The 27,678-nt window shown below is 55.3% G+C and overlaps 1 protein-coding gene across 1 annotated transcript in view; it reads left to right on the forward strand.

Annotated features, from left to right (window-relative positions):
- LOC140263032 (ral guanine nucleotide dissociation stimulator-like 2) overlaps positions 1-27,149 on the forward strand; it is a gene marked incomplete at its 3' end in the record, with an annotated part of 31,921 nt that extends 4,772 nt beyond the window's left edge. The window contains exons 3-13 of the mRNA XM_072357765.1: positions 206-268; positions 3,364-3,573; positions 4,606-4,675; positions 7,324-7,578; positions 12,011-12,114; positions 16,434-16,515; positions 18,387-18,449; positions 19,501-19,575; positions 19,705-19,737; positions 23,981-24,102; positions 27,057-27,149. Of these exons, the coding sequence (XP_072213866.1) occupies positions 206-268; positions 3,364-3,573; positions 4,606-4,675; positions 7,324-7,578; positions 12,011-12,114; positions 16,434-16,515; positions 18,387-18,449; positions 19,501-19,575; positions 19,705-19,737; positions 23,981-24,102; positions 27,057-27,149 (1,170 nt within the window). The remainder of the gene's footprint in view (positions 1-205; positions 269-3,363; positions 3,574-4,605; positions 4,676-7,323; positions 7,579-12,010; positions 12,115-16,433; positions 16,516-18,386; positions 18,450-19,500; positions 19,576-19,704; positions 19,738-23,980; positions 24,103-27,056) is intronic.
- Between the last annotated feature and the right edge of the window lie 529 nt (positions 27,150-27,678).

Raw genomic sequence — 27,678 nt, forward strand, 5'->3', positions numbered from 1 at the left:
TTCTATGGGGCAGCTCTATGGGGCAGCTCTATGGGTCAGTCCTATGGGGCAGCTCTATGGGTCAGTTCTATGGGGCAGCTCTATGGGGCAGCTCTATGGGGTAATTCTATGGGGCAGCTCTATGGGTCAGTTCTATGGGGCAGCTCTATGGGGCAGCTCTATGGGGCAGCTCTATGGGGCAGCTCTGACTCCACTTTGTCCTCAGGTTGGAGGAACTTGGGGGTCTCTCAGGGGGCCCCGACACCCCAGAGCTGGATGAGGCCAAGAGGTGAGAGACGGCCCTGCCCCATAGCGGCCCCACATCCCTGCCCCATAGCATCACCCCATCCCTCCCTGCCCCATAGCAATGCTATCCCTATATCCTCCTATATCCCCTATAGTGCCCCTATATCCTTCTATATCCCTTATGCTGTCCCTATATCCCCTATACTGCCCCTATATCCCCCTATAATCCCTATGCTGTCCCTATGTCCCCCTATATTCCCCTATACCCCCTATGCTGCTCCTATATCCCCCTATATCCCCTATACTATCCCTATATCCCCCTATATCCCCTATACTGCTCCTATATCCCTCTATATCCCCTATAGTGTCCCTATATCCCCTATATCCCCTATACTGCCCCTATATCCCCCTATATCCCCTATACTGCCCCTATATCCCCCTATATCCCCTATACTGCCCCTATATCCCCCTATAATCCCTATGCTGTCCCTATATCCCCCATACTGTCCCTATAGTGCCCCTATATGCCCTATATCCCCTATAGTGCCCCTATATCCCCCTATAATCCCTATGCTGTCCCTATATCCCCCATACTGTCCCTATAGTGCCCCTATATGCCCCTCTATCATCTATGCTGTCCCTATATCCCTTATATCCCCTATAGTGCCCCTATATCCCCTATAGTGCCCCTGTATCCTCCTATATACCCTATAGTGTTCCTATATCCCCCTATATCCCCTATACTGCCCCTATATGCCCTATATCCCCTATAGTGTCCCCTATACGCCCTATATCCCCTATGCTGTCCCTATATCCCCTATAGTGTCCCTATATCCCGCTATATCCCCCTATATCCCCTATAGTGTCCCTATACACCCTATATCCCCTATGCTGTCCCTATATCCCCTAAAATGCCCCTATATCCCCTATATCCCCTATAGTGCCCCTATATCCCTCTATATCCCCTATGCTGTTCCTATATCCCCTATAGTGTCCCCTACACGCCCCATATCCCCTCTGCTGTCCCTATATCCCCTATAGTGTCCCTATATCCCCCTATATCCCCCTATATCCCCTATAGTGCCCCTATACACCCTATATCCCCTATGCTGTCCCTATATCCCCTATAGTGCCCCTATATGCCCTATATTCCCCTATATCCCCTATAGCATCCCTATATCCCCTATAGTGTTCCTATATCCCCTTATACGCCCTATATCCCCTCTGCTGTCCCTATATCCCCTCTGCTGTCCCTATATCCCCTATAGTGCCCCTATACGCCCTATATCCCCTATGCTGCCCCTATATCCCCCTATATCCCCTATAGTGCCCCTATATCCCCTATAGTGCCCCTATATTCCCTATATCCCCCATACTGTCTCTATATCCCCTATAGTGCCCCTATATCCCCTATACTGTCCCTATACTGCCCCTATACGCCCTATATCCCCTATACTGTCCCTGTATCCCCTATAGTGCCCCTATACGCCCTATATCCCCTCTGCTGTCCCTATATCCCCTCTGCTGTCCCTATATCCCCTATAGTGTTCTTATATCCCCTATAGTGCCCCTATACACCCTATATCCCCTCTGCTGCCCCTATATCCCCTATAGTGCCCCTATATCCCCCTATAATCCCTATGCTGTCCCTATATCTCCCATACTGTCCCTATAGTGCCCCTATATTCCCCTCTATCATCTATGCTGTTCCTATATCCCTTATATCCCCTATAGTGCCCCTATATCCTCTATAGTGCCCCTGTATCCTCCTATATCCCCTATAGTGTTCCTACATCCCCCTATATCCCCTATACTGCCCCTATATGCCCTATATCCCGTATGCTGTCCCTATATCCCCATACTGCCCCTATAGTGCCCCTATAGTGCCCCTATATCCCCCTATATGCCCTATATCCCCTATGCTGTCCCTATATCCCCCATACTGTCCCTATAGTGCCCCTATAGTGCCCCTATATCCCGTATGGTGTCCCTATATCCCCCATACTGTCCCTATAGTGCCCCTATATCCCCTATATCCCTCTGCTGTCCCTATATCCCCATATATCCCCTATAATGTCCCTATATCCCCTATAGTGTCCCTATATCCCCTATATGCCCCATATCCCCTCTGCTGTCCCTATATCCCCTATATCCCCTATATCCCCCTATAATCCCTATAGTGCCTCTATGTCCCCTATATCCCCTATACCCCCTATACCCCCTATACCCCCTATATCCCCTATATCCCCTATATCCCCCTATATCCCCTATATCCCCTATACCCCCTATACCCCCTATATCTCCTATGTCCCCTATACCCCCTATATCCCCTATATCCCCCTATACCCCCTGTGCTGCCCCTATATCACCCTATAATCCCTATAGTGTCCCTATATCCCTCTATATCCTTTATACTGTCCCTATATCCCCCTATATCCCCTATAGTGTCCCTATATCCCCTATATCCCCTATACTGTCCCTATAGTTCCCCTATACACCCTATATCCCCTCTGCTGTCCCTATATCCCCTATATCCCCTATATCCCTCTGCTGTCTCTATATCCCCTATAGTGCCCCTATATCCCCTATACTGTCCCTATAGTGCCCCTATATGCCCTATATCCCCTATGCTTTCCCTATATCCCCTATAGTGCCCCTATATCCCCTATATCCCCTATACCCCCTATATCCCCTATATCCCCTATATCCCCTATACCCCCTATATCCCCTATATCCCCTATATCCCCTATATCCCCCTATATCCCCTATAGTGTCCCTATATCCTCCTATATCCCCTATGCTGTCCCTATATCCCCCTATATCCTCTATACTGCCCCTATATCCCCCTATATCCCCTATAGTGTCCCTATATCCTCCTATATCCCCTATGCTGTCCCTATATCCCCCTATATCCTCTATACTGCCCCTATATCCCCCTATATCCCCTATAGTGTCCCTATACCCCCTATATCCCCTATGCTGTCCCTATAGCCCCTATAGTGTCCCTATATCCCCTATAGTGCCCCTATATCCCCCTATATCCCCTATAGTGCCCCTATATCCCCTATAGTGCCCCTATATCCCCCATACTGTTCCTATAGTGTCCCCTATACCCCTATACCCCTGCTGTCCCTATAGGGCCGTGGCTGCCGTCCTTGTTGTCTGGTTGCGGGATTACCCCGAAGATTTCGGGTCCGTTTCAGTTCTGGGGCAGCTGGAACGTTTGGGGGCAGCTTTGGGGTCACACCTGGATGTGGGGCACAGGGTGAAGGAGCTGCGGGACCCCCCCAAGGAGCCCTATGGGGCCATGGACCCCCCCAAGGAGCCCTATGGGGCCAGCTATGGGGACACCTATGGGGCTGCAGACCCCAACAAGGAGCCCTATGGGGCCATGGACCCCTCCAAGGAACCCTATGGGGCCAGCTATGGGGACACCTATGGGGACACCTATGGGGCTGAGGACCCCAACAAGGAGCCCTATGGGGCCAGCTATGGGGCTGCAGACCCCACCAAGAAGCCCTATGGGGCTGCAGAGCCCCCCAAGGACCCCTATGGGGCCACAGACTCCCCCAAGGAGCCCTATGGGGCCAACTATGGGGCCAGCTATGGGGCTGCAGACCCCCCCAAGGAGCCTTATGGGGCCATGGACCCCTCCAAGGAACCCTATGGGGCCAGCTATGGGGACACCTATGGGGCCAGCTATGGGGCTGCGGACCCCAACAAGGAGCCCTATGGGGCCAACTATGGGGCCAGCTATGGGGCTGCAGACCACAAGGAGCCCTATGGGGCCAGCTATGGGGCTGCGGACCACAAGGAGACTTATGGGGCCAGCTATGGGGCTGAGGACCCCAACAAGGAGCCCTATGGGGCCAGCTATGGGGCCACAGAGCCCCCCAAGGAGCCCTATGGGGCCGCAGACCCCCTAAAGGAGCCCTATGGGGCCAGCTATGGGGCTGAGGATCACAAGGAGCCCTATGGGGCCAGCTATGGGGCCAGCTATGGGGCTGAGGACCACAAGGAGACTTATGGGGCCACAGACCCCCCCAAGGAGCCCTATGGGGCCAGATTTGGGGCTGCAGACCCCCCCAAGGAACCCTATGGGGCCGCAGACCCCCCTAAGGAGCCCTATGGGGCCAGCTATGGGGCTGCAGACCCCCCCAAGGACCCCTATGGGGCTGCAGACCCCCCCAAGGACCCCTATGGGGCCACGGACTCCCCTAAGGAGCCCTATGGGGCCAGCTATGGGGCCGCAGACCCCCCTAAGGAGCCCTATGGGGCCGCAGACCCCCCTAAGGAGCCCTATGGGGCCGGCTATGGGGCCGGCTATGGGGCTGGCTATGGGGCTGGCTATGGGGCCGGCTATGGGGCCGGCTGTGGGGCTGCGGACCCCTTGGAGATCCTGACCTTCCAGGCACAGGAGGTGGCTGAGCAGCTCACACTGAATGAGGCGGTGAGACCCCAGAACTGCCCCATAGACCCCATAGACCCCATAACCCCATAATCTCATAGACCCCATAGCCCAATAGGCACATAACCCCATAGACCCCATAACCTCATAACCCCATAGACCCCATAGCCCCATAGACCCCATAACCTCATAGACCCCATAACCCCATAGACCCCATAGCCCCATAGACCCCATAACCTCATAGACCCCATAACCCCATAGACCCCATAGCCCCATAGACCCCATAACCTCATAGACCCCATAACCCCATAGACCCCATAGCCCAATAGACCCCATAACCTCATAACCCCATAGACCCCATAGCCCCCATTGACCCCATAGACCTCATGCTCCCCATTGACCCCATTGACCCCATAACCCCAATGACCCCATTGACCCCATAGCCCCACTGAACCTATATACCCCATTGACCACATCGCCCCTCATTGACCCAATAACCCCCATAGACCCCATTGACCTTATAGCCCACATTGACCCCATAGCCCTCAATGACCCCATTGACCCCATAGCCCCCATTGACCCCATTGACCCTATTGACCCCACTGACCCTATAATGTCCCTATTGACCCCATAGCCCCCATTGACCCCATTGACCCTATAACCACCATTGACCTCCATTGACCCCATAACCCCCATAGATCCTATTGACCCCATTGACCCTATAATGTCCCTATTGACCCCATAGCCCCCATTGACCCTATAACCACCATTGACCCCCATTGACCCCATTGATCCCATAGCCCCCATTGACCCCATAACCCCCATTGACCCCATTGAACCCATTGACCCTATAGCCCCCATTGACCCCATAACCTCCATTGACCCTATTGACCCTATAATGTTCCTATTGACCCCATTGGCCCCATAACCTCCATTGACTCCATCGACCCTATTGACCCTATAATGTCCCTATTGACCCCATAGCCCCCATTGACCCCATTGACCCTATAACCACCATTGACCTCCATTGACCCCATAACCCCCATAGATCCTATTGACCCCATTGACCCTATAATGTCCCTATTGACCCCATAGCCCCCATTGACCCTATAACCACCATTGACCCCCATTGACCCCATTGATCCTATAGCCCCCATTGACCCCATTGACCCCATTGATCTCATTGGCCCTATAATGTCCCTATTGACTCCATTGACCCCATAATGTCCCTATTGACCCCATTGACCCCATAGCCCCCATTGACCCCATAACCCCCATTGACCCTATTGACCCCATTGACCCTATAATGTCCCTATTGACCCCATTGACCCCATTGACCCCATAACCTCCATTGACCCTATTGACCCCCTTGACCCTATAATGTCCCTATTGACCCTATTGACCCCATTGACCCTATAATGTTCCTATTGACCCCATAGCCCCCATTGACCCTATTGACCCCATTGACCCCATAACCTCCATTGACCCTATTGACCCCATTGACTCTATAATGTCCCTATTGACCCCATTGACCCCATAACCTCCATTGACCCTATTGACCCCCTTGACCCTATAATGTCCCTATTGACCCTATTGACCCCATTGACCCTATAATGTTCCTATTGACCCCATTGACCCTATAATGTTCCTATTGACCCCATAGCCCCCATTGACCCCATAGCCCCCATTGACCCTATTGACCCCATTGACCCCATAACCTCCATTGACCCTATTGACCCCATTGACCCTATAATGTCCCTATTGACCCCATTGACCCCCATTGACCCCATTGACCCTATTGAACCCATTGACCCTATTGTACCCATTGACCCTATTGACCCCCATTGACCCCATACCCCCCCATTGGGCCTATTGTCCCCATTGACCCCATAGCACCCATTGACCCCCATTTCCCCATTGGCCCTATTGACCCCATTGGCCCCATAGCCCCCATTGACCCCATTGGCCCCATAGCCCCCATTGACCTCATAGCCCCCATTGACCCCATTGACCCTATTGACCCTATAATGTCCCTATTGACCCCATTGATCCCATTGGGCCTATTGTCCCCATTGACCCCATAGCCCCCATTGACCCCCATTGACCCCATTGGTCCTATTGACCCCATTGACCCCATAGCCCCCATTGACCCCATTGACCCCATTGATCTCATTGGCCCTATAATGTCCCTATTGACTCCATTGACCCCATAATGTCCCTTTTGACCCCATTGACCCTATTGACCCCATAACCTCCATTGACCCTATTGACCCCCTTGACCCTATAATGTCCCTATTGACCCCATAGCCCCCATTGACCCCATAGCCCCCATTGACCCTATTGACCCCATTGACCCCATAACCTCCATTGACCCTATAATGTCCCTATTGACCCCATAGCCCCCATTGACCCCATAGCCCCCATTGACCCTATTGACCCTATAATGTTCCTATTGACCCCATTGACCCTATAATGTCCCTATTGACCCCATAGCCCCCATTGACCCCATAGCCCCCATTGACCCTATTGACCCCATTGACCCCATAACCTCCATTGGCGCTATAATGTCCCTATTGACCCCATTGACCCCATTGACCCCATAACCTCCATTGACCCTGTTGACCCTATAATGTTCCTATTGACCCCATTGACCCTATAATGTCCCTATTGACCCTATAATGTCCCCCCAGGCCCTATTCCTGCGCCTCCGCCCCTATGAATGTTTGGGGTCTCTCTGGTCCCATCGGGACAAGGCGGGCCAAGATGGCGGCCAAGATGGCGGCCAAGATGGCGTCCAAGATGGCCGCCGCTGCGCTTCCGTTCGCGCCACCATCCGTCACTTCAACTTCCTGGCGGGAGCCGTCGTCACTTCCTGTTTGGGGGGGGAGGGGCTGCGGCCTGCACAGAGAGCCAGGGTCATCGAGAAGTGGATCCGGGTCGCGCAGGTTGGGGGTCAATGGGGTCAATGGGGGGATGTGGGGGGGATATGGGGGTCAATGGGGGGCTATAGGGGGCTATGGGGGTCAATGGGGTCAGTGGGGTCAGTGGGGTCATTGGGGGGCTATAGGGGGCTATAGGGGGCTATGGGGGTCAATGGGGTCAGTGGGGTCATTGGGGGGGCTATGGGGGGATATGGGGGTCAATGGGGTGAATGGGGGGCTATAGGGGGCTATGGGGGTCAATGGGGTCAATGGGGGTCACTGGGGTCAATGGGGGGCTATAGGGGGCTATGGGGGTCAATGGGGTCACTGGGGGTCACTGGGGTCAATGGGGGGCTATAGGGGGCTATGGGGGTCAATGGGGTCACTGGGGGTCACTGGGGTCAATGGGGGGCTATAGGGGGCTATGGGGGTCAATGGGGGGCAGTGGGGGACAGTGGGGGTCAATGAGGGTCAATGGGGGGATAGGGGGGCTATGGGGGTCAATGGGGTCAATGGGGGTCATTGGGGTCAATGGGGGGCTATAGGGGGCTATGGGGGTCAATGGGGTCATTGGGGGTCAATGGGGTCAATGGGGGGCTATAGGGGGCTATGGGGGTCAATGGGGTCAATGGGGGGCAGTGGGGGGTCAGTGGGGGTCAATGGGGTCAATGGGGGGCAGTGGGGGGTCAGTGGGGGTCAATGGGGTCAATGGGGGGATGTGGGGGGGATATGGGGGTCAATGGGGTCAATGGGGGCTATAGGGGGCTATAGAGGGCTATGGGGGTCAATGGGGTCAATGGGGGCTATAGGGGGCTATGGGGGTCAATGGGGTCAATGGGGGGCAGTGGGGGACAGTGGGGGTCAATGAGGGTCAATGGGGTCAATGGGGGTCACTGGGGTCAATGGGGGGCTATAGGGGGCTATGGGGGTCAGTGGGGTGAATGGGGGGCTATAGGGGGCTATGGGGGTCAATGGGGGGCTATAGGGGGCTATGGGGGGCTATGGGGGTCAATGGGGTCAATGGGGGGCTATAGGGAGCTATGGGGGTCAATGGGGTCATTGGGGGTCACTGGGGTCAATGGGGGGCTATAGGGGGCTATGGGGGTCAATGGGGTCAATGGGGGGCAGTAAGGGACAGTGGGGGTCAATGAGGGTCAATGGGGGGATATGGGGGGATATGGGGTCAATGGGGGTCAGTGGGGTCAGTGGGGTCGATGGGGGGATATGGGGGTCAGTGGGGTCAATGGGAGGCTATAGGGACCTATGGGGGTCAATGGGGTCAATGGGGGGCAGTGGGGGTCAATGAGGGTCAGTGAGGGGATATGGGGGGCTATGGGGTCAGTGGGGGGCAATGAGGGTCAGTGGGGGCAATGGAAGGCAATGGGGGTCAATTGGGTCATTGGGGGGGGTCAGTGGGGGCAATGGAGGGCAATGGGGGGCAATGGGTGGCAATGGGGGTCAGTGGGGGGATATGGGGGGCTATGGGGTCAATGGGGGGCAGTGGGGGGCTATGGGGGGCAATGGAGGTCAGTGGGGGCAATGTGGGTCAGTGGGGGGCAGTGAGGGGCAATGGGGGTAAAAGGGGGGCGATGGGGGGATATAAGGAGTCAATGGGGGGATATGGGGGGCTATGGGGGTCAATGGAGGTCAATGGAGATCAATGGGGGGAATATGGGGGTCAATGAGGGGGCTATGGGGGGCTATGGGAGATATGGAGGTCAATGGGGGTCAGTGGGGTCAATGGGAGGGGCTATGGGGGGCTATGGGGTCATTGGGGGGGGATATGGGGGTCAATGGGGGGATATGGGGGTCAATGGGGGGATATGGGGGTCAATGGGGGGATATGGAGGGCTATGGGGGTCAATGGAGGTCAATAGGGGGATATGGGGATCAATGGAGGTCAATGGGGGGGAATATGGGGGTTAATGGGGGGCAGTGGGGGGCAATGAGGGTCAATGGAGGGCAATGAAGGTCAATGGGTGCAATGGGGGTCAATGGGGGGATATGGGGGGCTATGGGGGTCAGTGGAGGTCAGTGGGGGGCAATGGGGTCAATGGGGGGCAGTGGGGGGCAGTGGGGGTCAATGAGGGTCAGTGGGGGGATATGGGGGTCAATGGGGGGATATGTAGGTCAATGGGGTCAATGGGGGGATATGGGGGTCAATGGGGGTCAATGGGGTCAGTGGGGGGATATGGGGGTCAATGGGGGTCAATGGGGTCAGTGGGGGGCAATGGGGTCAATGGGGGGCAGTGGAGGATATGGGGGTCAGTGGGGGCAATGGGGTCAATGGGGGGATATGGGGGTCAATGGGGGGATATGTAGGTCAATGGGGGGATATGGGGGTCAATGGGGTCAGTGGGGGGATATGGGGGTCAATGGGGTCAGTGGGGGGCAATGGGGTCAATGGGGGGCAGTGGGGGGATATGGGGGTCAGTGGGGGCAATGGGGTCAATGGGGGGATATGGGGGTCAATGGGGTCAGTGGGGGGATATGTAAGTCAATGGGGTCAATGGGGGGATATGGGGGTCAGTGGGGGTCAATGGGGGTCAGTGGGGGGATATGGGGGTCAATGGGGGGATATGTAGGTCAATGGGGTCAGTGGGGGGATATGGGGGTCAATGAGGGTCAATGGGGGGATATGGAGGTCAATGGGGGCAATGGGGGTCAATGAGGGTCAGTGGGGGATATGGGGGGATATGGAGGTAAATGGGAGGTATCTATGGGGGTCAGTGGGGGGCTATGGGGGTCAATGGGGTCATTGGGTGTCATTGGGGGGATATGGGGGTCAATGGGGGGCAGTGGGGGGCAATGAGGGTCAATGGGGGGCAATGAAGGTCAATGGGTGCAATGGGGGTCAATGGGGGGATATGGGGTCAGTGGGGGTCAATGGGGGTCAGTGGGGGGCTATGGAGGGATATGGGGGGCTATGGGGGTCAGTGGAGGTCAGTGGGGGGCAATGGGGTCAATGGGAGTCAATGGGGGGCAGTGGGGGTCAATGGGGGGATATGGGGGGCTATGGGGGGATATGGGGGTCAATGAGGGTCAGTGGTGGGATATGGGGGTCAATGGGGGGATATGGGGGGATATGGGGGGATATGGGGGGATATGGAGGTCAATGGGGGCAATGGGGGGATATGGGGGGCAATGGGGGGATATGGGGGGATATGGAGGTCAATGGGGGCAATGGGGGGATATGGGGGGCAATGGGGGGACATGGGGGTCAATGGGGTCATTGGAGGGGGTCAATGGGGTCAATGGGGGCAATGGAGGGCAATGGGGGTCAATGGGGGGATATGGGGGGACATGGGGGTCAATGGGGTCATTGGGAGGGGGTCAATGGAGGCAATGGGGGTCAATGGGGGGATATAGGGGTCAATGAGGGTCAATGGGGGGATAAAGGGATCAATGGAGGTCAATGGGGGTCAATGGGGGGATATAGGGATCAATGGAGGTCAATGGGGGTCAATGGGGGGATATAGGGATCAATGGAGGTCAATGGGGGTCAATGGGGGGATATAGGGATCAATGGAGGTCAATGGGGGTCAATGGGGGGATATAGGGGTCAATGGAGGTCAATGGGGGTCTATGGGGGGATATAGGGATCAATGGAGGTCAATGGGGGTCTATGGGGGGATATAGGGATCAATGGGGTCAATGGGGGTCTATGGGGGGATATAGGGATCAATGGAGGTCAATGGGGGTCTATGGGGGGATATAGGGATCAATGGAGGTCAATGGGGGTCTATGGGGGGATATAGGGATCAATGGGGTCAATGGGGGTCTATGGGGGGATGTAGGGATCAATGGAGGTCAATGGGGGTCAATGGGGGGATATAGGGGTCAATGGAGGTCAATGGGGGTCTATGGGGGGATATAGGGATCAATGGAGGTCAATGGGGGTCTATGGGGGGATATAGGGATCAATGGGGTCAATGGGGGTCTATGGGGGGATATAGGGATCAATGGAGGTCAATGGGGGTCTATGGGGGGATATAGGGATCAATGGAGGTCAATGGGGGTCTATGGGGGGATATAGGGATCAATGGGGTCAATGGGGGTCTATGGGGGGATATAGGGATCAATGGAGGTCAATGGGGGTCTATGGGGGGATGTAGGGATCAATGGAGGTCAATGGGGGTCTATGGGGGGATGTAGGGATCAATGGAGGTCAATGGGGGTCAATGGGGGGATATAGGGGTCAATGGAGGTCAATGGGGGTCAATGGGGGGATATAGGGATCAATGGAGGTCAATGGGGGTCAATGGGGGCCAGTGGGGGTCAATGGGGTGACATAATCAATGAGGGGGGGTCAATGGAGAGCAATGGGGTCAATGGGGGGATATAGGGGTCAATGAGGGTCAATGGGGGGATATAGGGATCAATGGGGTCAATGGGGGTCTATGGGGGCCAGTGGGGGTCTATGGGGTGACCCCGCTGCCCCTATATCTCCCCATAGGAATGCCTTGCGCTGCGCAACCTGTCGTCGCTGTGCGCCATCATCTCGGCCCTACAGTCCAACCCCATACACAGGATGAGGAGCGTATGGGGGGAGGTCAGCCGGTACGGATATGGGGTCAGGGGGGATATGGGGTCTATGGGGGCTATGGGGTGTCTATGGGATCTATGGGGTCAATGGGGTGTCTATGGGGTGTCTATGGGATCTATGGGGTCTCTATGTGATCTATAGGGTCTCTATGGGATCTATGGGGTCTATGGGGTGTCTATGGGGTGTCTATGGGGTCAATGGAATGTCTATGGGGTGTCTATGGGGTCTCTATGGGATCTATGGGGTGTCTATGGGGTGTCTATGGGGTTTCTATAGGATATATGGGGTGTCTATGGGATCTATGGGGTCTCTATGGGATCTGTGGGGTGTCTATGGGATCTATGGGGTGTCTATGAGATCTATGGGGTCTCTATGGGGTGTCTATGGGGTCAATGGGGTGTCTATGGGGTCTCTATGGGATCTATGGGGTCAATGGGGTGTCTATGGGTTGTCTATGGGATCTATGGGATCTATGGGGTCTCTATGGGATCTATGGGGTGTCTATGGGATCTATGGGGTCTCTATGTGATCTATGGGGTCTCTATGTGATCTATGGGGTGTCTATGGGATCTATGGGGTCAATGGAGTGTCTGTGGGATGTCTATGGGGTCAGTGGGGTGTCTATGGGGTCTCCATGGGGTCAGTGGGGTGTCTATGGGATCTATGGGGTCTCTATGGGATCTATGGGGGCTATGGGGTGTCTATGGGGTGTCTATGGGGTCTCTATGGGATCTATGGGGTCAGTGGGGTGTCTATGGGTTCTCTATGGGATCTATGGGGTGTCTATGGGGTCAATGGGGTCAGTGGGGTGTCTATGGGTTCTCTATGGGATCTATGGGGTGTCTATGGGATCTATGGGGTCAGTGGGGTGTCTATGGGTTCTCTATGGGATCTATGGGGTCTCTATGGGATCTATGGGATCTATGGGGTGTCTATGGGGTCTCTATGGGATCTATGGGGTGTCTATGGGATCTATGGGGTCTCTATGGGATCTATGGGGTGTCTGTGGGGTGTCTATGGGGTCAGTGGGGTGTCTATGGGGTCTCCATGGGGTCAGTGGGGTGTCTATGGGATCTATGGGGTCTCTATGGGATCTATGGGGTGTCTATGGGATCTATGGGGTCTCTATGGGATCTATGGGGTGTCTGTGGGGTGTCTATGGGGTCAGTGGGGTGTCTATGGGGTCTCCATGGGGTCAGTGGGGTGTCTATGGGATCTATGGGGTCTCTATGGGATCTATGGGGGCTATGGGGTGTCTATGGGGTGTCTATGGGGTCTCTATGGGATCTATGGGGTCAGTGGGGTGTCTATGGGTTCTCTATGGGATCTATGGGGTGTCTATGGGGTGTCTATGGGATCTATGGGATCTATGGGGTCTCTATGGGGTCTCTGGGATCTATGGGGTGTCTATGGGGTGTCTATGGGGTGTCTGTGGGGTCAGTGGGGTGTCTATGGGATCTATGGGGTCTCTATGGGGTGTCTATGGGGTGTCTATGGGGTCAGTGGGGTGTCTATGGGATCTATGGGGTCTCTATGGGATCTATGGGGTCAATGGGGTGTCTATGGGGTATCTATGGGGTCTCTATGGGATCTATAGGGTGTTAATGGGGTCTATGGGGTCTCTATGGGATCTATGGGGTGTCTATGGGGTGTCTATGGGGTGTCTATGGGGTTTCTATAGGATCTATGGGGTCTCTATGGGGTCTCTATGGGATCTATGGGGTGTCTATGGGATCTATGGGGTCTCTATGGGGGTATCTATGGGGTCAATGGGGTCTCTATGGGGTCTCTATGGGGTATCTGTGGGGTCAATGGGGTCTCTATGGGGTCTCTATGGGGTATCTATGGGGTCTATGGGGTCTCTATGGGGTATCTATGGGGTGTCTGTGGGGTCTCTATGGGATCTATGGGGTGTCTATGGCATCTATGGGGTCAATGGGGTGTCTATGGGGTCTCTATGGGATCTATGGGGTGTCTATGGGATCTATGGGGTCTCTATGGGATCTATGGGGTGTCTGTGGGGTGTCTATGGGGTCAGTGGGGTGTCTATGGGGTCTCCATGGGGTCAGTGGGGTGTCTATGGGATCTATGGGGTCTCTATGGGATCTATGGGGGCTATGGGGTGTCTATGGGGTGTCTATGGGTTCTCTATGGGATCTATGGGGTGTCTATGGGGTGCCTATGGGATCTATGGGATCTATGGGGTCTCTATGGGGTCAATGGGGTGCCTATGGGATCTATGGGATCTATGGGGTCAGTGGGGTGTCTATGGGGTCTCAATGGGATCTATGGGATCTATGGGTTCTCTATGGGATCTATGGGTTCTCTATGGGATCTATGGGGTGTCTATGGGATCTATGGGGTCTATGGGGTGTCTGTGGGATCTATGGGGTGTCTATGGGGTGTCTATGGGATCTATGGGGTCAGTGGGGTGTCTATGGGGTCTCTATGGGGTCAATGGGGTGTCTATGGGGTCTGTGGGGTGTCTATGGGGTCAATGGGGTGTCTATGAGGTGTCTATGGGGTCTCTATGGGATCTATGGGGTCTCTATGGGGTCAATGGGGTGCCTATGGGATCTATGGGATCTATGGGGTCAGTGGGGTGTCTATGGGGTCTCAATGGGATCTATGGGTTCTCTATGGGATCTATGGGTTCTCTATGGGATCTATGGGGTGTCTATGGGATCTATGGGGTCTATGGGGTGTCTGTGGGATCTATGGGGTGTCTATGGGGTGTCTATGGGATCTATGGGGTCAGTGGGGTGTCTATGGGGTCTCTATGGGGTCAATGGGGTGTCTATGGGGTCTCTATGGGGTCTCTATGGGATCTATGGGGTCTCTTTGGGGTCAGTAGGGTGTCTGTGGGGTGTCTATGGTATCTACGGGGTCTCTATGGGATCTATGGGGTTTCTATGGGGTCTCTATGGGGTGTCTATGGGATCTATGGGGTGTCTATGGGATCTATGGGGTCTCTATGGGATCTATGGGTTCTCTATGGGTTCTCTATGGGATCTATGGGATCTATGGGTTCTCTATGGGATCTATGGTATCTATGGGTTCTCTATGGGATCTATGGGTTCTCTATGGTATCTATGGGGTCTCTATGGGATCTATGGGGTCTATATGGGATCTATTGGTTCTCTATGGTATCTATGGGTTCTCTATGGGATCTATGGGGTGTCTATGGGATCTATGGGGTGTCTATGGGATCTCTGGGGTGTCTATGGGATCTATGGGGTGTCTATGGGTTTTCTACGGGGTCTCTATCGGGTCTCAATGGGATCTATGGGATCTATGGGGTGTCTATGGGGTCAGTGGGGTGTCTATGGGTTCTCTATGGGATCTATGGGATCTATGGGGTCTATGGGATCTATGGGGTGTCTATGGGATCTATGGGGTCTCTATGGGATCTACGGAGTCTCTATGGGATCTATAGGTTGTCTATGGGGTCTCTATGGGATCTATGGGGTGTCTATGGGATCTATGGGGTCTATGGGGTGTCTTTGGGATCTATGGGGTGTCTATGAGGTCTCTATGGGATCTATGGGGTCAGTGGGGTGTCTATGGGGTCTCTATGGGGTCAATGGGGTGTCTATGGGGTCTCTATGGGGTCTCTATGGGATCTATGGGGTCTCTTTGGGGTCAGTAGGGTGTCTGTGGGGTGTCTATGGTATCTACGGGGTCTCTATGGGATCTATGGGGTTTCTATGGGGTCTCTATGGGGTGTCTATGGGATCTATGGGGTGTCTATGGGATCTATGGGTTCTCTATGGGATCTAGTGGGTATCTATGGGGTGTCTATGGGATCTATGGGGTCTATGGGGTGTCTGTGGGATCTATGGGGTGTCTATGGGGTGTCTATGGGATCTATGGGGTCAGTGGGGTGTCTATGGGGTCTCTATGGGGTCAATGGGGTGTCTATGGGGTCTACGGGGTGTCTATGGGATCTATGGGGTCAATGGGGTCTCTATGGGATCTATGGGTTCTCTATGGGGTCAATGGGGTCTCTATGGGATCTATGGGTTCTCTATGGGGTCTATGGGGTCTCTATGGGATCTATGGGTTCTCTATGGGATCTATGGGGTCTCTATGGGATCTATGGGTTCTCTATGGGATCTCTGGGGTGTCTATGGTATCTATGGGGTCTCTATGGGATCTACGGGGTGTCTATGGGTTCTCTATGGGATCTATGGGGTCTATGGGGTCTCTATGGGATCTATGGGATCTATGGGGTGTCTATGGGTTGTCTATGGGATCTATGGGTTCTCTATGGGGTCTCTATGGGATCTATGGGGTCAATGGGGTCTCACTGTGTCGGTGCCGCCCCCCGCAGTCGCAGTGTTCGCTGCTACGAGGAGCTGAGCGACGTCTGCTCCCAGCGGGACAACTACAGTGTGAGCAGGGAGCTGCTCAGGGTAACGGACAGCTGTCAATCATTGGGGTGATGGGCGGCTGTCAATCATTGGGGTGATGGGCAGCTGTCAATCATTGGGGTAATGGGCGTCTGTCAATCATTGGGGTGATGGGCAGCTGTCAATCATTAATGGGAGTAATGGGCGGCTGTCAATCATTAATGGGGTGATGGGCGGCTGTCAATCATTAATGAGGGTGATGGGCGGCTGTCAATCATTGGGGTAATGGGCGGCTGTCAATCATTAATGGGGGTAATGGGCAGCTGTCAATCATTAATGGGGTGATGGGCGGCTGTCAATCATTAATGGGGTAATGGGCGGCTGTCAATCATTAATGGGGGTAATGGGCAGCTGTCAATCATTAATGGGGTGATGGGCGGCTGTCAATCAGTAATGGGGTAATGGGCGGCTGTCAATCATTGGGGTAATGGGCGGCTGTCAATCATTGGGGTAATGGGCGGCTGTCAATCATTGGGGTGATGGGCAGCTGTCAATCATTAATGGGGTAATGGGCGGCTGTCAATCATTGGGGTGATGGGCAGCTGTCAATCATTTATGGGGTAATGGGCGGCTGTCAATCATTGGGGTGATGGGCGGCTGTCAATCATTGGGGTGATGGGCGGCTGTCAATCATTGGGGTAATGGGCGGCTGTCAATCATTAATGGGGTAACGGGCGGCTGTCAATCATTGGGGTGATGGGCGGCTGTCAATCATTAGTGGGGGTAATGGGCGGCTGTCAATCATTAGGGTGATGGGCGGCTGTCAATCATTCATTAGGGTAATGGGCGGCTGTCAATCATTGGGGTAATGGGCGGCTGTCAATCATTCATTAGGGTAATGGGCAGCTGTCAATCATCATTGGGGTGATGGGATGCTGTCAATCATCATTGGGGTGATGGGCGGCTGTCAATCATTAATGGGGTGATGGGCGGCTGTCAATCATTGGGTAATGGGCGGCTGTCAATCATTAAGGGGGTAATGGGCGGCTGTCAATCATTGGGGTGATGGGCGGCTGTCAATCATTAATGGGGTGATGGGCGGCTGTCAATCATTGGGGTAATGGGCGGCTGTCAATCATTAATGGGGTGATGGGCGGCTGTCAATCATTAATGGGGTAATGGGCGGCTGTCAATCATTGGGGTAATGGGCGGCTGTCAATCATTAATGGGGTAATGGGCGGCTGTCAATCATCGGGGTGATGGGCGGCTGTCAATCATTGGGGTGATGGGCGGCTGTCAATCATTGGGGTGATGGGCGGCTGTCAATCACTGGGGTAATGGGCGGCTGTCAATCATTGGGGTGATGGGCGGCTGTCAATCATTAATGGGGTAATGGGCGGCTGTCAATCACTGGGGTGATGGGCGGCTGTCAATCATTAATGGGGGTAATGGGCGGCTGTCAATCATTGGGGCCATGAGATCGTTAATTAGGGCCATTTGATCGTTAATTATCCCATATCCCCTATATCCCCCCCATATCCCCCCATATCCCCCTATACCCCCCCTATATCCCCCCCGTATCCCCTATATCCCCCCATATACCCCATATCCCCCCCATATCCCCTATACCCCCCTATACCCTCCAATATCCCCCATATCCCCCCATACCCCCCCATATCCCCTATATCCCCCTATACCCCCCCATATCCCCTATATCCCCCCATATCCCCTATATCCCCCTATACCCCCCCATACCCCCCCCCATCCCCCCCCCATATCCCCTATATCCCCCTATACCCCCCCTATATCCCCCTATACCCCCCCATATCCCCTATATCCCCCCATACCCCCCCCATATCCCCTATATCCCCCCCATACCCCCCCATATCCCATATACCCCCCTATAACCCCCCATATCCCCTATATCCCCCCAGGACGCCCCCCATGACCCCCCATCCCGTCGCCATCCACCCGGTGCCCCGGATCAGCGCCCCATGGTGAGCTTATGGGGTCCCTATGGGGTCCCTTTAGGGTCCATTTGGGGTCCCTTTTGGGTCTGGGGTCCCTTTGGGGTCCCTTATGGGATTGGTCCATTTGGGGTCCATTTGGGGTCCCTTTAGGGTCCCTATGGGGTCCCTTTAGGGTCTATTTGGGGTCCCTTTAGGGGTCTGGGGTCCCTTTAGGGTCCCTTATGGGATCGGTCCATTTGGGGTCCCTTTAGGGTTCCTTTATGGTCCCTTTAGGGTCCATTTGGGGTTCTTTTAGGGTCTGGGTTCCCTTTGGGGTCCCTTATGGGATTGGTCCCTTTGGGGTCCCTTTAGGGTCCTTTGGGGTCCATTTGGGGGTCCCTATAGTGTTCCTTTATGGTCCCTTTAGGGTCCCTATGGGGTCCCTTTAGGGTCTGGGGTCCCTTTAGGGTCCCTTATGGGATTGGTCCATTTGGGGTCCCTTTGGGGTCCCTTTAGGGTCCCTTTAGGGTCCTTTTAGGGTCTGGGGTCCCTTTGGTGGTCCATTTGGGGTCCCTTTAGGATCCCTTTAGGGTCCTTTTGGGGTCCCTATGGGGTCCTTTAGGGTCCCTTTAGGGTCCATTTGGGGTCCCTATAGTGTTCCTTTATGGTCCCTTTAGGGTCCCTATGGGGGTCCCTTTAGGGTCTGGGGTCCCTTTAGGGTCCCTTATGGGATTGGTCCATTTGGGGTCCCTTTGGGGTCCCTTTAGGGTCCCTTTAGGGTCCTTTTAGGGTCTGGGGTCCCTTTGGTGGTCCATTTGGGGTCCCTTTAGGATCCCTTTAGGGTCCTTTTGGGGGTCCCTATGGGGTCCTTTAGGGTCCCTTTAGGGTCCATTTGGGGTCCCTTTGGGGTCTATTTGGGGTCCCTTTAGGGTCCCTTTGGGGTCCCTTTGGGATCACCTTTAGACTCCCTTTAGGGTCCTTTGGGGTCTTTTATGGTCCCTTTAGGATCCCTTTAGGGTCCCTTTGGGGTCCCTTTATAGGGTCCCTATAGGGTCCCTTTATGGGGTCGCCCCCATGTCACCCCATATCCCCCCTATAGGGCATCATCCCCTATTTGGGGACCTTCTTAAGGGACCTGGTGATGCTGGATGCTGCCATGAAGGATGAGGTGGAGGTGGGTATAGGGTCGGCCCTATATAGGGTCGGCCCTATGTAGGATTGGCCCTATATAGGGTCGGCCCTATATGGGGTGTCTTATGGGGTCGGATGTGGCCCCAGTTGCAGCTCAATGCTCGCCCCATAGGATGGATGGATCAACTTCGACAAGAGGAGGAAGGTGGGAGGTCAACCCCATATATGACCCTATATATGACCCCATATCCGACCCCAAACCTGACCCCGTATCCGACCCTAAACCTGACCCCATATCTGACCCCATATTTGACCCCATATCTGATCCCACATCTGACCCTATAACTGACCCTAAACCTGACCCCATATCTGACCCCATATCTGACCTTATAACTGACCCTATAACTGACCCCAAACCTGACCCCATATCTGACCCCATATCTGACCCTATAACTGACCCCAAACCTGACCCCATACCTGACCCCATATGACCCTATAACTGATCCCATATGATCCTATAACTGACCCTATATCTGACCCTATAACTGACCCCATATCTGACCCCATATCTGACCCTATAACTGACCCCACATCTGACCCCAAACCTGACCCCATATCTGACCCTATAACTGACCCTATACCTGACCCCATATCTGACCCTATACCTGACCCCATACCTGACCCCATATCTGACCCTATAACTGACCCCATATCTGACCCTATAACTGACCCTAAACCTGACCCCATATCTGACCCTATAACTGCCCCTATAACTGCCCCTAAACCTGCCCCCCCCCATGTCTGACCCCATAACTGACCCTATATCTGACCCCATATGACCCTATACCAGGAGTTCCTGGTGCTGTCCCACCTGGGCTCCCTTCAGTCCTTATACCTGACCCCATATCTGACCCCATATGACCCTATACCTGACCCTATAACTGACCCCATATGACCCTATAACTGACCCTATACCTGACCGTATACCAGGAGTTCAGTGTCCTGTCCCAGCTGTGCTCCCTTCAGTCCTTATACCTGACCCCATATCTGACCCTATAACTGACCCCAAACCTGTCCCATATCTGACCCTATACCTGACCTCATATCCGACCCTATACCTGCCCCCATATCTGACCCTATAACTGACCCCATATCTGACCCCATATCTAACCCCATAACTGACCCCATATCTGACCCTATAACTGACCGTAAACCTGACCCCATATCTGACCCCATAACTGAACCCATATGACCCTATAACTGATCCCATATGACCCTATATCTGACCCTATATCTGACCCTATAACTGACCGTATATCTGACCCTATAACTGACCCTAAACCTGACCCCATATCTAACCCCATATCTGACCCTATAACTGACCCCAAACCTGTCCATATCTGACCCCACATCTAACCCTATAATTGACTCTAAACCTGACCCCATATCTGTCCCCACATCTGACCCTATACCTGCCCCTATACCTACCAGGAGTTCCTGTTGCTGTCCCATCTCGGCTCCCTTCAGTCCTTATACCTGACCCTATACCTGACCCCATATGACCCTATAACTGACCCTATAACTGCCCCTATACCTGACCCCATATCTGACCCTATACCTGCCCCTATACCTGCCCCTACACCAGGAGTTCTCTGTGCTGACCCACCTGGTTTCCCTGCAGTCCTTATACCTGCCCCCATATCTGACCCCATCTGACCCTATACCTGCCCCTATACCTGCCCCTATATCCCCCCTATACCAGGAGTACCTGGTGCTGTCCCAGCTTGGTTCCCTTCAGTCCTTATACCTGACCCTATAACTGACCCCATATCTGACCCCATATGACCCTATAACTGCCCCCATATGACCCTATACCTGCCCCTATATCCCCCCATACCAGGAGTTCTCTGTGCTGTCCCAGCTTGGTTCCCTTCAGTCCTTATACCTGACCCTATACCTGACCCTATACCTGCCCCCATATGACCCTATACCAGGAGTTCTTGGTCCTGTCCCAGCTGTGCTCCCTTCAGTCCTTATACCTGACCCCATATCTGACCCCATCTGACCCTATACCTGACCCCATATCAGACCCTATATGACCCCATACCTGACCCTATACCTGCCCCTATATCCCCCCTATACCAGGAGTTCAGTGTCCTCTCCCAGCTGGGCTCCCTTCAGTCCTTATACCTGACCCCATATCTGACCCCATAACTGACCCTATAACTGACCCCATATCTGACCCTATAACTGACCCCATATGACCCTATAACTGACCCCATATCAGACCCTATATGACCCTATACCTGACCCTATAACTGACCCCATATGACCCTATACCTGCCCCTATATCCCCCCTCTACCAGGAGTTCCTGGTCCTGTCCCACCTGGGTTCCCTTCAGTCCTTATACCTGACCCTATAACTGCCCCTGTAACTGACCCCATACCTGACCCCATATCTGACCCTATAACTGCCCCTATAACTGACCCCATATCAGACCCCATATCTGACCCTATAACTGACCCCAAACCTGTCCCATATCTGACTCCACATCTGACCCCATATCTGACCCTATAACTGACCCTATACCTGCCCCTATACCTGACCCCATATGACCCTATAACTGCCCCTATACCTGACCCCATATATGACCCTATAACTGACCCCATATCTGACCCTATAACTGACCCTAAACATGACCCCATATGACCCCATACCTGACCCCATATCTGACCCCATATCTGACCCTATAACTGACCCTAAACATGACCCCATATGACCCCATACCTGACCCCATATCTGACCCCATATCTGACCCTATACCTGACCCTATACCTGCCCCCCATCCCTGCCCCCATACCAGGAGTTCAGTGTCCTGTCCCAGCTGTGCTCCCTTCAGTCCTTATACCTGACCCTATAACTGACCCCATATGACCCTATAACTGACCCTATAACTGCCCCTATATCCCCCCTATACCAGGAGTTCAGTGTCCTGTCCCAGCTCGGTTCCCTTCAGTCCTTATACCTGACCCCATATGACCCTATACCTGACCCCATATGACCCTATACCTGTCCCTATACCAGGAGTTCTTGGTGCTGTCCCACCTGGGCTCCCTTCAGTCCTTATACCTGACCCCATATCTGACCCCATATGACCCTATAACTGACCCCATATATGACCCTATAACTGACCCCCATATGACCCTATAACTGACCCTATAACTGACCCTATATCTGACCGTATAACTGACCCCATATCTGACCCTATATCTGACCCTATACCTGACCCTATAACTGACCCCATATGACCCCATATCTGACCCCATAACTGACCCCACATCTGACCCTATAACTGACCCTATACCTGACCCTATAACTGACCCCATAACCGACCCCATATCTGACCCTATAACTGGCCCTAAACCTGTCCCATATCTGACCCTATAACTGACCCCATATCTGACCCCATACCTGACCCTATACCTGACCCTATAACTGACCCTATACCTGACCCTATAACTGACCCCATAACCGACCCCATATCTGACCCTATAACTGGCCCTAAACCTGTCCCATATCTGACCCTATAACTGACCCCTTATGACCCTATACCTGCCCCTATACCTGACCCTATAACTGACCCTATACCTGCCCCTATACCCCCCCACACCAGGAGTTCTCTGTGCTGTCCCACCTGGGCTCCCTGCAGTCCTTATACCTGACCCCATATCTGACCCCATAACTGACCCTATAACTGACCCCATATGACCCTATAACTGCCCCTATACCTGACCCCATATATGACCCTATAACTGACCCCATATCTGACCCTATAACTGACCCCATATCTGACCCCATATCTAACCCTATAACTGACCCCATATCTGACCCTATAACTGACCCCATAACTGACCCCATATCTGACCCTATAACTGACCGTAAACCTGACCCCATATCTGACCCCATAACTGAACCCATATGACCCTATACCTGACCCCATATGACCCTATACCTGACCCCATATCTGCCCCTATACCTGCCCCTACACCAGGAGTTCTCTGTGCTGTCCCACCTGGTTTCCCTCCAGTCCTTATACCTGACCCTATAACTGACCCTATACCTGACCCCATATGACCCCATATGACCCTATACCTGCCCCTATACCCCCCCCTATACCAGGAGTTCTCTGTGCTGTCCCACCTGGGCTCCCTGCAGTCCTTATACCTGACCCCATATCTGACCCCATATGACCCTATAACTGACCCCATATGACCCTATAACTGCCCCTATACCTGACCCCATATATGACCCTATAACTGCCCCTATACCTGACCCCATATATGACCCTATAACTGCCCCTATACCTGACCCCATATGACCCTATAACTGACCCTATATCTGACCCTATAACTGCCCCTATACCTGCCCCCATACCCCCCCACACCAGGAGTTCAGTGTCCTGTCGCAGCTGTTTTCCCTGCAGTCCTGGTGCCGCTTGTACCGGCTGCAGCCGCGGCCGCGATGTCAGCGATGGTTCAACGGGATCCGGGTCATGGGGGAGAGGGACAGGTGGGATGGGGGGGGGTAGGGGGCACAAGGGGGGATATGGGGCGGGGGGGGCTTGTGGGGCTGGAGGTATCGCTATGGGGCACAATGGGGCGCTATGGGGCAGGGGGGGGGTTGTGGGGCAGGAGGTGTCGCTATGGGGCAGGAGGTGTTGCTATGGGGCAGGATGGGGTGATATGGGGCAGGGGGTGTCGCTATGGGGCAGGAGGTGTCGCTATGGGGCTGGATGGGGTGATATGGAGCAGGGGGTGCCGCTATGGGGCACAATGGGGTGCTATGGGGCAGGAGGGGGTGATATGGGGCTGGAGGTGTCGCTATGGGGCACAATGGGGTGATATGGGGCAGGATGGGGTGATATGGGGCACAATGGGGTGCTATGGGGCACAATGGGGTGATATGGGGCTGGAGGTGTTGCTATGGGCACAATGGGGTGATATGGGGCAGGATGGGGTGATATGGGGCACAATGGGGTGCTATGGGGCACAATGGGGTGATATGGGGCTGGAGGTGTTGCTATGGGGCACAATGGGGTGCTATGGGGCACGATGGGGGTGATATGGGGCACAATGGGGTGATATGGGGAAGGAGGTGTCGCTATGGGGCACGATGGGGTGATATGGGGCAGGATGGGGTGATATGGGGCACAATGGGGTGATATGGGGGGGGGGGTGTCGCTATGGGGCAGGATGGGGCGCTATGGGGCAGGGGAGGCTCTATGGGGCAGGAGGTGTCGGTGTCGCTATAAGGCGGGAGGTGTCGCTATGGGGCAGGATGTGTCTCCATGGGGCAGGGGGTGTCGCTATGGGGCAGGAGGTGTCGCTATGGGGCAGGATGGGGTGACATGGGGCACAATGGGGCGCTATGGGGCTGGAGGTGTTGCTATGGGGCTGGATGGGGTGATATGGGGCAGGGGGTGTCGCTATGGGGCACAATGGGGTGATTTGGGGCACTATGGGGTGATATGGGGCACAATGGGGCACTATGGGGGCAGGAGGTGTCGATATGGGGCTGGAGGTGTCGCTATGGGGCAGGATGGGGTGATATGGGGCAGGGGGTGTCGCTATGGGGCACAATGGGGTGCTATGGGGCAGGATGGGGTGCTATGGGGCACAATGGGGTGATATGGGGCAGGGGGGGGTTGTGGGGCTGGAGGTGTCACTATGGGGCAGGAGGTGTTGCTATGGGGCAGGAGGTGTCGCTATGGGGCGGGATGGGGTGCTATGGGGCACAATGGGGTGCTATGGGGCAGGATGGGGTGATATGGGGCAGGGGGTGTCGCTATGGGGCACAATGGGGTGCTATGGGGCAGGATGGGGTGCTATGGGGCACAATGGGGTGATATGGGGCAGGGGGGGGTTGTGGGGCTGGAGGTGTCACTATGGGGCAGGAGGTGTTGCTATGGGGCAGGAGGTGTCGCTATGGGGCGGGATGGGGTGCTATGGGGCACAATGGGGTGCTATGGGGCAGGATGGGGTGATATGGGGCTGGATGTGACTCTATGGGGCAGGAGGTGTCGCTATGGGGCAGGAGGTGTCGCTATGGGGCAGGAGGTGTCGCTGTGGGGCAGGGGGTGTCGCTATGGGGCAGGAGGTGTCGCTATGGGGCAGGAGGTGTCGCTATGGGTCAGGATAGGACTCTATGGGGCAGGGTGTTTCGCTATGGGGCAGGGGGTGTCGCTATGGGGCTGGAGGTGTCGCTATGGGGCAGGGGGTGTCGCTATGGGGCAGGATGTGACTCTATGGGGCTGGAGGTGTCGCCATGGGGCAGGAGGTGTCGCTATGGGGCAGGAGGTGTCGCTATGGGGCTGGAGGTGTCACTATGGGGCAGGGGGTGTCGCTATGGGGCTGGAGGTGTCGCTATGGGGCTGGAGGTGTCACTATGGGTCAGGATAGGACTCTATGGGGCAGGGTGTTTCGCTATGGGGCAGGATGGGGCTCTATGGGGCAGGGGGTGTCGCTATGGGGCTGGAGGTGTCGCTATGGGGCAGGAGGTGTCGCTATGGGGCAGGGGGGTGTCGCTAATAAATGGGGCTGGAGGTGTCGCTATGGGGCAGGAGGTGTCGCTATGGGGCTGGAGGTGTCGCTATGGGGCAGGAGGTGTCGCTATGGGGCTGGAGGTGTCGCTATGGGGCAGGAGGTGTCGATAGGGGCAGGGGGTGTCGCTATGGGGCAGGAGGTGTCGCTATGGGGCTGGATGTGACTCTATGGGGCAGGAGGTGTCGCTATGGGGCTGGATGTGACTCTATGGGGCAGGAGGTGTCACTATGGGGCTGGAGGTGTCGCTATGGGGCAGGAGGTGTCGCTGTGGGGCTGGAGGTGTTGCTATGGGGCAGGAGGTGTCACTATGGGGCAGGGGGTGTCACTATGGGGCAGGAGGTGTCGCTATGGGTCAGGATAGGACTCTATGGGGCAGGAGGTGTCGCTATGGGGCAGGAGGTGTCGCTGTGGGGCTGGAGGTGTCGCTATGGGGCTGGAGGTGTCGCTATGGGGCTGGAGGTGTCATTATGGGGAAGGGGGTGTTGCTATGGGGCTGAGGTGTCGCTATGGGGCAGGATGTGACTCTATGGGGCAGGAGGTGTCGCTATGGGGCAGGAGGTGTCTCTATGGGGCAGGATGGGGCTCTATGGGGCAGGAGGTGTCGCTATGGGGCAAGAGGTGTCGCTATGGGGCAGGGGGTGTCGCTATGGGGCTGGAGGTGTCGCTATGGGGCAGAGGGTGTCACTATGGGGCAGAGGGTGTCGCTATGGGGCAGGGGGTGTCACTATAGGGCAGGGGGTGTCGCTATGGGGCAGGGGGTGTCGCTATTGGGTGCTATGGGGCAGGATGGGGCTCTATGGGGCTGGAGGTGTCGCTATGGGGCTGGAGGTGTCGCTATGGGGCTGGATGTGACTCTATGGGGCAGGATGGGACTCTATGGGGCAGGCTGTTCCCTATGTGTCCCCCCCCATCTCCCCACAGCCACCTTCTCTCTTGTGCCATTGAACCCCCTGTTCCGTCCCCGATGTCCCCGCGACCCCCCCGACCCACATTGGTCATCACACACTGCAATGAGTGAGTGGGGGGATCTATGGGGCTGGGGGGGGATGTGGGGCTGGGGGGGGCTGGGAGTGCCTATGGGGATAGGGGGGATCTATGGGGCTGGGGGGGGCTGATGTGGGGGCTGGTGGGGGGGATGTGGGGCTGGGGGGGATGTGGGGCTGGGGGGGGGATGTGGGGCAGGGGGGGATGTGGGGCTGGGGGGGGGATCTATGGGGTTGGGGGGGATGTGGGGCTGGGGGGGGATGTGGGGCTGAGGGGGGGATGTGGGGATGGGGGGGATGTGGGGCTGGGGCTATGTGGGGATGGGGGGGGGATGTGGGGCTGGGGGGGATGTGGGGCTGGGGGGGGGCTGATGTGGGGCTGGGGGGGGATGTGGGGCTGGGGGGGGGATGTGGGGCAGGGGTTTGGATGTGGGGCTGGGGGGGGATGTGGGGCTGGGGGGGGGACGTGGGGCTGGGGGGGGATCTATGGGGCTGAGGGGGGATCTATGGGGCTGGGGGTGGATCTATGGGGCTGGGGGGAGATCTATGGGGCTGGGGGG

The sequence above is a fragment of the Excalfactoria chinensis genome, chromosome 27, assembly GCF_039878825.1.
Source record: "Excalfactoria chinensis isolate bCotChi1 chromosome 27, bCotChi1.hap2, whole genome shotgun sequence".
Classification (NCBI taxonomy): Eukaryota; Metazoa; Chordata; class Aves; order Galliformes; family Phasianidae; genus Excalfactoria; species Excalfactoria chinensis.